Source organism: Teleopsis dalmanni, chromosome 2 (genome assembly GCF_002237135.1).
Source record: "Teleopsis dalmanni isolate 2A chromosome 2, ASM223713v2, whole genome shotgun sequence".
Taxonomy (NCBI): Eukaryota; Metazoa; Arthropoda; class Insecta; order Diptera; family Diopsidae; genus Teleopsis; species Teleopsis dalmanni.
This window is the reverse complement of record NC_051847.1, coordinates 243,545,676-243,556,399: the sequence shown is the minus strand read 5'-3', so window position 1 is coordinate 243,556,399 and position 10,724 is coordinate 243,545,676. Positions and strand designations below refer to the sequence as shown.

At 34.8% G+C, this 10,724-nt stretch overlaps 3 protein-coding genes across 3 annotated transcripts; 2 read left to right on the top strand and 1 right to left on the bottom strand.

Annotated features, from left to right (window-relative positions):
- Positions 1–25: 25 nt before the first annotated feature.
- Positions 26–2,740, top strand: LOC119677209. The gene has a single exon (XM_038088480.1). It carries the CDS (start codon positions 26–28, stop codon positions 2,738–2,740), a length of 2,715 nt encoding a protein of 904 aa, XP_037944408.1.
- Positions 2,741–2,875: 135 nt separating this feature from the next.
- Positions 2,876–5,123, top strand: LOC119681550 (tyrosine-protein kinase Fer-like). Its single transcript, XM_038094781.1, has 5 exons — positions 2,876–2,945; positions 3,338–3,424; positions 3,749–3,877; positions 3,937–4,119; positions 4,192–5,123. Exons 2-5 carry the CDS (start codon positions 3,397–3,399, stop codon positions 4,341–4,343), a joined length of 492 nt encoding a protein of 163 aa, XP_037950709.1. The 5' UTR covers positions 2,876–2,945; positions 3,338–3,396; the 3' UTR covers positions 4,344–5,123.
- A 545-nt stretch (positions 5,124–5,668) lies between these two features.
- On the bottom strand, positions 5,669–7,461 carry LOC119685711 (phosphotriesterase-related protein-like). Its single transcript, XM_038100071.1, has 4 exons — positions 6,649–7,461; positions 6,402–6,566; positions 6,118–6,335; positions 5,669–6,043 (listed from the first exon to the last, which is right to left on the bottom strand). Exons 1-4 carry the CDS (start codon positions 7,034–7,036, stop codon positions 5,906–5,908), a joined length of 909 nt encoding a protein of 302 aa, XP_037955999.1. The 5' UTR covers positions 7,037–7,461; the 3' UTR covers positions 5,669–5,905.
- Between the last annotated feature and the right edge of the window lie 3,263 nt (positions 7,462–10,724).

Here is a 10,724-nt window from a genome sequence, read left to right as displayed (position 1 = left end):
ACATATCAATTGGCTACCGTTACATATGGCACAACTAGTGGCACATATTTGGCTGTTCGCGCTATGCAGCAATGTGGCAGAGACAACTCTTATAAACTCTCAGATGAAGTACGAGCTAAAACTGCTTTGCATCCTGAATGATTTCTACGTAGATGACTACCTTAAGAGTACACCTTCTATTGGCATGGCCGATGTCTCATCTGTTTTGGCAGACGGTCAGTTCCATCTCAGGAAATGGAAATCGAATAGCGCTGAAGTCTTGGCACATCTTCTTGGCGATGCTGATCCATGTCAGCTTAATCCGCACTTGGCAGAAACTACTGTTCTTGGCTTACACTGGGATCCACTCACTGATGAACTCTTCTATCAGGTCAGCTCTTATGATGCACAACATCTTACGAAAAGGCAAGTGCTTAGCGATGCAGCAAAATTATATGATCCAATTGGCATGTTGGCACCAGTCATCATTACGGCTAAACTTTTCATACAGAAACTCTGGCAGGCAAAATTGGCATGGGACGACCCACTACCACTTGAACTGTTGCAAGAATGGCTCATATACCGAAGGCAGTTGTCCCAACTGGAGGCAGTACGAATACCGCGTTGGATAGGCATGCAACCCGGATATCAAATACAACTTCATGGCTTCTGCGATGCTAGTGTTAAGGCAATGGCTGCAGCACTCTATTTGGCAACAAACCACAATGGCAGTATCACTAGTCACATTATCGCATCAAAAACTAAAGTGGCACCATTACATTCGGTAACAGTACCCCGATTGGAACTTTGTGCTGCGCAATTGTTGGCTACTCTTTTACACGAAACAAGGCAGGCTTTGCATTTGGAGCACGTACCATACACTCTATACTCCGACTCAAATATTGCTCTGTGTTGGCTACGCAAAAACCCATCACAATTAAAGCAGTACGTTGCTAATCGCGTTGGCTGTATTCAATCGATGACAGATATCAGGCATTGGCATCACATTCCTACCAAACTTAACCCAGCTGATTGCGCCAGTCGTGGCATATCCCCTTTGGCGTTGCAAAACTACGCATTATGGTGGCACGGTCCTAATTCAACTGATTATTCAATCAATGAGCTGCACCACTGTGCACCAGCAGAGCTGGCAATAATGGAAGGCGAGTTAAAACCAGTGAAGGTAAAGGCATTGCAGGTAATAGGCCAACCCGCATTACAGACACACTACACTGCTGGCGACGAATTGGTCGTCATAGATCTGTTGGACCGGTTCAGTCATCTTGGCAAGCTATTGCGCACTACTGCATACATATTGCGTTGCAAAAAGGCACATCATCGTTTTCGTTCGCATACACACATCTGTACAGGCGAAATGGACATTGCTTTAAATCACCACATCAAGGCAGAACAGGCGAAATATTTCGCAGCGGAAATCAAGCAGCTGAAAAAGGCACAGCCCATATCCACATCCAGCAAGCTCATTGCACTAAGTCCATTCATCAGCTCCACAGCGGACAATATATTGCGAGTAGGCGGACGCCTACACAATGCGAGGGTGGCAGAGCCACAGCGTCATCCAATCATTCTTCCAAAGGATAGCACATTGGCCAGGCTTTTAATATGGCAGGTGCATCAGGACACACTTCATGGCGGTATACAAATCATGCTTCATACGATTCGACACAAATACTGGATCCTACAGGCACGCATTTTGGTTAAGCAATGCATACACTCATGCGCGATTTGCAGGCGGCATAAACACATAATGCTAAAACAACGTATGGCGACATTACCAAAGGCTCGGGTCACCCCATCTCCACCATTTGCTAGATCTGGCTTAGACTATTGCGGTCCATTCAACATACGCATTGGCTCCAAGGCTGTACGAACCGTGCGGAAGGCTTACGTGGCAATCTTTGTGTGCATGGCAACCAAGGCAGTGCACATCGAACTGGCTGAAGATCTCACTTCTGAGGCTTTCATAAATGCATACACCCGTTTCGTAAACCGGCGTGGTCCATGTAATCATTTATACAGTGACAATGGCACTACATTCATTGGCGCAGATCGCTTAATGGCCGCTGACTTACAGGCTTGGCATAATGAATATTCTCAACAGCAATTGGCGAATCGAGGCACAAAATGGCATTTTCTACCACCTGGCGCACCTCATCAAGGCGGTCTATGGGAAGCTGCCGTTAAGTCAGCGAAGAAGCACTTACTACGCATTGTTGGCATCCATTCCATTTACTATGATCAGCTACATACTCTACTTGTACATATCGAGGCTTGCTTGAATTCACGTCCACTTATACCATTGCATGACACTTGTGACGACAAGATGGCTCTATCACCTGCAGATTTCCTGATTGGCAGATCTCTATTGGCAGTACCAGACGCACCTATTGGCAAGGTACCTAGCAACAAATTATCATACTGGCGACAATTAAGGCAAATGCAACAGCATTTTTGGCGACAATGGCATGATGAATATCTTTCAACTTTGCAACCACGCTCCAAATGGCACCAGAATGGCGACAACATTAACATAGGCGATGTCGTGGTAATCCGGCACGAGAATCTACCAGCCACACATTGGCGGCTTGGTAGGGTGATAAAACTTCACCCAGGCGAAGATGGTTTGGTCCGAGTAGTCACGATCAAGCATTCAGCAGGCGAATGCATGCGACCTATCCAAAAAATATGCAGGCTTGTGGAGCATCCTGAACGTACCCGTCCAGCCGGGGAGGATGTTTGAGATTTGGCACAGCAACTAGGCGATGTGGCAGCACACATTTAGCACTTTTTGACAATGGCATCCTAACATCTGGCAGCGATAATTTTGGCTTCGCTTTTTTGCTTTTTCCTTTTCCCTTCTTCTTAATTGGCTACTGGCGGTGTGTGCACGTTTTTTGGCTTGACAACATATTAATAATTTATCAGTAAAAAATTTGTATAAGAATGTAATAAAATTTAATTGACTAAATCCTTAACAAATAAACACATAAAGTTTTGCGTGTATGGAAATTCGTGTTTGTTTTTCATACAAACACTTAGAACACAGTAAAATGTGAAGTTTATCAATTGTATTAACTATGTTTACGTTAATTGCATAGATCACGGTGTACCATCCCTTGCAATAATAATAATAGATAAAGAAATCTTTGGCTCATTTTCTCTAAATGTACTAGAGAGGAATCTTTCTGTATTTTTTTTTCGTTAATGTTGACGAATGTGCAGAGAACACTTTTTTAAATAAAATATAAATAATTGATATGTAAAGTTATACATTTTTTATAAAAAGTTAATTTTTTATTTAAACTTAGTTATTTCAATCTTTCACAAATATTTGCAGGCGGTTCACTGTTAAATTATCTGCGTAAAAATTCAAATTCACTTACGTATCGGCAGCAAATGGGCATGTGTAGAGATGCGGCGGCTGGTAAGTATATCTAGTAATTGTTAATTATTAGTGGTCAAATCTTAAAACCTTAAACAATCGTGGTTAACACAATTCGCTTAAGTACTTTTGAATAATTGGAATATTTGGAAGCATGAATATGCCTTTCCTGCTCTATGATTTTAGTCTTCTAATATGCGTTACTGAATATTCCCTTTTTACTGGGTCATTAAATCAGAACTATAACAATAAATTTTCAAAAATGATAAAAATGGACTATATTATTCATTTCTATTATGTATAGCTTAAATCATTTGTTTAACTTCAAATATATAAGAATGGTTTTGTTAAATGTTTCCATCTCAGGTATGCGATATTTGGAGTCAAAGAATTGTATCCATCGTGATCTTGCCGCACGGAATTGTTTGGTGGACTTCGAAAACTCTGTTAAAATATCTGATTTTGGTATGTCCAGAGAAGAGGAGGAATACATAGGTATATATAATATAATTGAATTTAAAAACTTTGTTATTTATTATTTTTCTGCATTTTAGTTTCAGATGGCATGAAACAAATACCGGTCAAATGGACTGCTCCGGAAGCTTTAAATTTTGGAAAATATACATCGCTATGTGATGTGTGGTCATATGGCATTTTAATGTGGGAGATTTTCTCTAAAGGTGATACGCCCTATTCAGGCATGAGTAATTCACGCGCACGTGAACGCATCGACACTGGTAAGTAATAATAATCTCGATCAATTCCAAGTAAGACATTTATAATTGCATTATATAAATTTTCAATTAAAGGCTATCGCATGCCGGCACCTGAAAATACCGCTCCGGAAATGTATCGCCTTATGTTAAAGTGTTGGGCTGCTGAAGCTGAATCTCGTCCCCATTTCGATGAAATTTTCAATGTCGTCGATGCACTGATTTTGCGTTTACAAAATAGTCACTAAAAAAATTATATAAATAACTAATAATTATATTTTTAAAATTAAAACAAATTTAGATATATACTCATGTAAACATAAAATATTTTAGAAAGTATATTTGCATATTCGTAAGACTTAAGGTGATATTTAAGTACTGGTCTCTTCGTGAGAAGAAGGTAAAATTCAGTTTTAAAGAAGAAATGATATTTTTGCTATTTTTATGAGAATACTACAAAATATTAAAATTATACATTTTGTATTATGCCTAGGATTAGTAACAAGTCCAGTCTTAAATCGCATAGAGATATATTTTTGTATAAGAGAATCTATTTTGCTCTTGTTAAATATTTAATGTGCCAAAAAATAATTGACGAAATGATATTGACATTTTTAAATTTTATTTTTAAGTCGATTAGTAATTAAATGTCATGAAACTCTGATTTCATATATATAGAATTTATATAATTTTCCTTCGAATATACTCCCTTTGTAACTTATTATTATTATCATAATTTCTTACGTTATCAATTTTTGTTAAACTGCACTCTATAATTGTATCGTTTATCTCATTTGTTAAAGAAATTATAAATATTTTTCTAGGTGTACAATTCTTCTAGAAGTCAAAATCTATTTATTTGCTCATGTCTTGTATATAATTATGTATTGCTTTATCACTTATCTTTCTGTAAATTATTTCTATTAATATAATACAATGCTAAGTTCCCGTTTAATATCAAATAATTCTTTTACGAGACATACAAAATCATAGAAGAATAAATAAATTTTTAATGAGGAAATTTATATGTAAAAAAATGTGTTTTGAATACTTCAATTTAATGCCTACCATAAGATGTAATTACTCCAACTCATACAGATAACAAATTTCTTAATTAAGGGGTTTTTGTTAGTTGTTATTTTTCTGAAGTCGATATCTTTTTGTCACTTAAACTGTTTTTGTAATCATCAGAATGCAGATCGTCACTCTAAGGCCTCACTTTCACTAGTTTATATTCCATATCACCTCTATGTTTTAAAGACATTGCTTCTCTTGGCATAGCGATGCAGACAAAATTAGCGGCTTCTTCTTCTTAGGGCCTAAATGAACTGCGTCTCCGACAAGAAGGGTAAGGTATAGAATAATGTACTGGCTAAACTTAGGAAATTCTTTTTTGAGTTTTTTGTCCGTAATCATTAATAAAACATCTTAAACATCAAAGAACAAAGTATGAAATGTTACTCCAAGATAATTCTTATTATTTTAAAAGAAATCGTTTCATTAATTTAATCAACGAAATAATTTTATTTAGTTTTTAATTTGCATAAACGTACAATCTTCACACCATTGGTAGTTAGGAAATACATTTCTTCAGGCAGAATACATTTTAATCAGTTAAAAACTTATCACTTATCAATCAGTTAAAAACTAGTTAAGTCTTATTATTATTTAATATTGTTTCTATATTGAATTAATATAATTTAAACATCGCCGTTACTTTAAAACTGATCATTTGAAATATTCTTTTTTATTGTAACGAAATAATTAAATTAAATAATGTAATGTAATGTAACACCATATAAGACAATTATTAAATATTAAATTGAAGCCAATTGGCTGGATTAGTGACAGTCATTTGATCCACTTGCTCTAAGCTCAAGCCCTTAGCAAACATTCTGGGCAATATATTCATATGCACGTGATGGTAACCGTGTCCACCATAAGACGTCTAAAAAATATAACAAATTAAATGGACATTTAAATGTTTAACTTAAATGACTAAAACGACTAAGGTTTACTTACCAAACGATGTTTAGTATGTATATCATGAGACATCAAAATTTTATCGCATAGACCTTCTTCAATCAGTTTTATTAGATTATTTATACGTTGGCCATCAGAAGGCATATCCACAGCTGGGTTAAGCTGATAAAAAGAGCACTCAGTGCCAAAGAGATCATATTGTAAATAACAGCCCAGTTTGGAAAATTCCAATAATTGTTCTATATCAAATATGGTTCCTGTGATTTACCAAAATGTCGTATTATTTTAGGTTTAATCTATTTTATTTTCTAATTTTAACTTACGATCCAGATGCGACATAACACACTTATCAGCTCGTCCACCAGCTTCTAAGTAAAGACGTACTATTTCAAATGGTGCAGCAGAATCTCGACCAGGGTGAAATGAAACACCACAACCTAAAACTTCTTGTATCTCACCGGTAGCGCGTATGGCGCGTTTTTCAAAATCTTAAAATTAAATTTTTTATAAATGTGAAATTTGTTATATGTATGTACATATGTATACAATTAACACTGCTGCTAAACTCACCATGTATAGGGTATGTACTGCCTACCTCACCAATAAAACCACACTTCACCATACCGACACCATCTACTTCAACACCATTTATAATCTCCTTTGAATAAATATCAGTCATTTGCTCGACTGTTAGTGAGGTGTCCTTTTTGTCCTGGACATCATGTATGTAATGTCCAGTTCCAGCTATGATATGCACACCAGTACTTTTGGAGACATCAACCATGAAATCCAAATTTCTCTTCAATCCATGAGAGCTATTCTCTACGATTGTTCCACCTCCAAATTGTTTGTATAAAGCCACATCCTTTTTGGCAGCATCTCGTGAATTTTCATCATAAAAACGAACATTTTCCAGTGATGAATATGGATATTGCCGTATATAGCCCAATGTTTCCATAGATATTTTGCTTTCCAGTGCTGATTTGAACTCTGTTGGAGGTTCGCAATGAAAACCTTCAAAATCGAGAGCTATGTGCTCATGCGTTAATGTGCGACCCAATAAGTTGGGTTCAATTTTGCCCAAAACTGTATATCATAAATATAATTGAAGTTATATTTATTTAGAGATGCAAATAAAGAAAATAATTAAAATAAAAAAGGAGTAGGAGTAGCTGTTTAACAAAGACGATCTTATCCGTTTTGCCAAATCAAAAAACATACGATCACTTGACCATTATTCGAAATCTATTGACCTAAGTACAATTAAGCGGATCTTTAAAGAACAATAATTGATATCTGGTCGCAGTAAGAGTAGAGGCGTAAGTGGAAGAAACACTTTAACTATTACACCCGATTGTGATAGTTCATAATGCAGATAAAATAAAATTGATATACAATAATTGGTTAACTTTGTTCATTGTATTGTAAATAATTTACATTCGGTTTCAAGTATTAAAATTAATTATTTAAAAGTATAAATCAGTTTTGATGTAATTCATTATTAAATGTGATTTTATGTCAAAAAAAACTACTAATCATTCTAATAAAATTTTAAAAAAATTAAATTTTTTTAGTACTACTTCGGTTCTGCCAATGGATTATATTATACCAGCATTTAATCTTATCTGGCATTAAACATTCTAAGTTTTTATCTCTGTCTTAAGCTACAAGTAGTTAAGTTAATTTAGTTTTATGCACATATACGCACTATTTTACTGATTTAATCACAGAATAGTTGTAATAATAAATAAACTACTATGGTATGGTAAAGAGCCAGGGTCCTTAACGTAGTAAAATTAGCACACAGAATAATAGAAGATAAGATATTTTAAAATGGAAAAAACCGGCAATCAAACAAATTAATGTAAAATAAATGAACCATCAAAAAATTATATTCTGGAACAAGTTTAATAACAATTCGAAATTAATAGACTTCGGCCACAAACTAACAGACTAACGACTAATAATCGAGTCTTTTAAATAGATACTTTTATAAAAAATGCAATTTTTAGACATTCAATTTTATTTTTATTATTATTAAAAAAAAACCGTGCACTGCGACATAAAGGATCTATTGTGCCCCTTAGTCGGAATAGAGTGTTTCTCCAAGTCCGATTTCTTTAATGAAAGACAGTATAGAGCCCATCTTTCCTAGTATTCAATTCTTATGATCCATGAAATACCCTCCTAGGTGTTTCTTCCGCTTGTGCATCAGTGTCGTGATGCACATGGTATGCAGCTTCTCTCTCTTCTCTACAGTATCTGCGGTCTGAGTTGGATTGAATTCCTAACTTCGATAGGTAATATTCAATTTAATTGAGCAGTAATAATAATATTTTAATGTATTCAATATTTAAATTAGTAACTTTATGAGTGCACATTGCTTGATAGGTGAAACTCTCCAAATAGATATGTCAATTACTAATTTTGAAATTGGTTATTCGAACGAATAAATCATAAAATTCTATCATTGCTGAGTATAAAGTCGAGAATACTATTTAGAAAAAAAATTTTCTATTTTAGGTGTAGGGAAGTGTATTTCCTAATACCTATTATGTTATAGTGAAAATAATCAGAAAAAAATTTTTTTACCACCTAAATTATCAAATTCGGATTTATTTTTATCAGGTGTCATTCCTGTTGATACTTTTTAGGTATCTGAGATTTACTCGTACCATACTTATCAAAAAGAATAAATCAAATCTTATAAATTTGATATTTTAACAAATATAAAAATAAATTTACCAATATTAATGTTGAAAGAACCATTAAAGAAAACCGATATGCGCCTATAGTACGACAATATAATTACGACATTTTGGAGAAACTTAAGATAACCTTCTGAAAAACGTCTCTTATATATTTATATCTCAGTACCTAACTTATTTAACTTATATTATGTTATTTGTAACTTGCAGTACAATTGATCGCTTGATAAATATATTTGATTATTTATACTAAAATGTTTTATTTTTAGTTAAAATAAATTAAGTGTAAGAGAAATGTACAAATATAAGTAAGGAAAAAGTGGAATTTATACTACTTAAATATATTTACAAGGAGCCATTTAGCTATGAAATTAGATTTGAACAAATTATCACTGACCTAAGCCAATTTACTTATCAAGCATGCGGTGCTCACATGTCACAACTCAACCTTTGCCAGTAAAATCTCTACTTTGCCAGTCTTATCAAATATATGATACGAGTATACCAACTAATATTACGCATAAATTACTACTTTTCGAGGCAAGACCATAAAATATCTACTTCATAACTTGAAGCAATATCAGCAGTAGCTGATGAGAAATTTAATAGACGATAACAAATTCCTTTATGCTTTAAATATTTCTCAATCCACATCGAATATAAAGTAATATATGTACAATTGAATGTGTAGAATGTATATATCATATATACATTATAGGTTACATATAAAACATTTGGAAATCCGAAATTGTAAAAAGAAAGTTGTTCAGTCACTATTCGCGTGCTCTCGAACATTTCTTTAACGCAGCACATAATTTTATTTCTTTTGAGTCATATGACGTTTATCAAGTTCAACAGCCGATCAGTATCTTAACTGTTGCTGTTGCTGTTGCTAATCTATAGAACAGAATTGATCGTACTTGTAGTTTATAACCCCAAAATAAATTGTACAATAGCGTTCATTTTAAATCTACATTTTTATCATTTGCATATTCAATTCTATAGACAACGATTCTTTAAAATGGGTTGAAGACACAATGGGTACATCAGAGCCAATGACATGTATATTTGTTTTGTTTCTCATATGAAATAAATTGATAAATATAAATTCAAAATAATGGGGATGGACAGATAAGGAAGCTATCAGAGACTTATTAACTTGAATGGCAGTGCAAAAATTTCTATAAGCGAACATCAAAAATATATATCATACAGCTATCATATAAAACATGTATATAATACAAGGTGAGATGAAAAAACTGCAACAAAGTAAAACGCCATAATTTTTTCATTTTTTTAAAATTTTATTGAATGAAAGCAAAAAATGTCGGAAATAACATCAAATTTGAGAATCGGTTTAGATTTGTTCGAATTGGCCACCTTTGGCACGAACTATGGCCTTCAAACGGCCAATGAAACCATCACACGCTGCCCGAAAGTGGCTCTGTGGTATTTTGTCCCATTCTCGGCGAAGCGCTTGCTTGAGATGATCGACACTTTGGTATTTTTTAGTGCCAACCTTGCTTTCCAAAATACCCCAGGCACAATAGTCCAACGGATTGGCATCCGGAGATTTTGGTGGCCATTGTGCGGTGGAAATGAAGCGAGGAACCTCATTTCTTAACCATTCTTGGGTGGCGCGTGCTGAGTGCGATAGTGCTGAGTCCTGTTGGAATGTTCAAGGTCTGCGGCCGAAATGTTTGCGTGCCCAGGGCTTCAGAACTCCCTCCAAAATATTTTCGCGATAGATTTGCGCATTGATTTTGACCCCACGGTCGATGAATACGAGCGGCGAGCGACCATCGGCTGTTATGGCGGCCCACACCATCACCATGGCCGGCTTTTGAGTTGTGGTGGCCAACAGAAGTTGCAAATTTTCAGCTGACCTCTCTGGCAAGTAAACACGATCATTTTGTTTGTTTACAAACTGCTGGATAA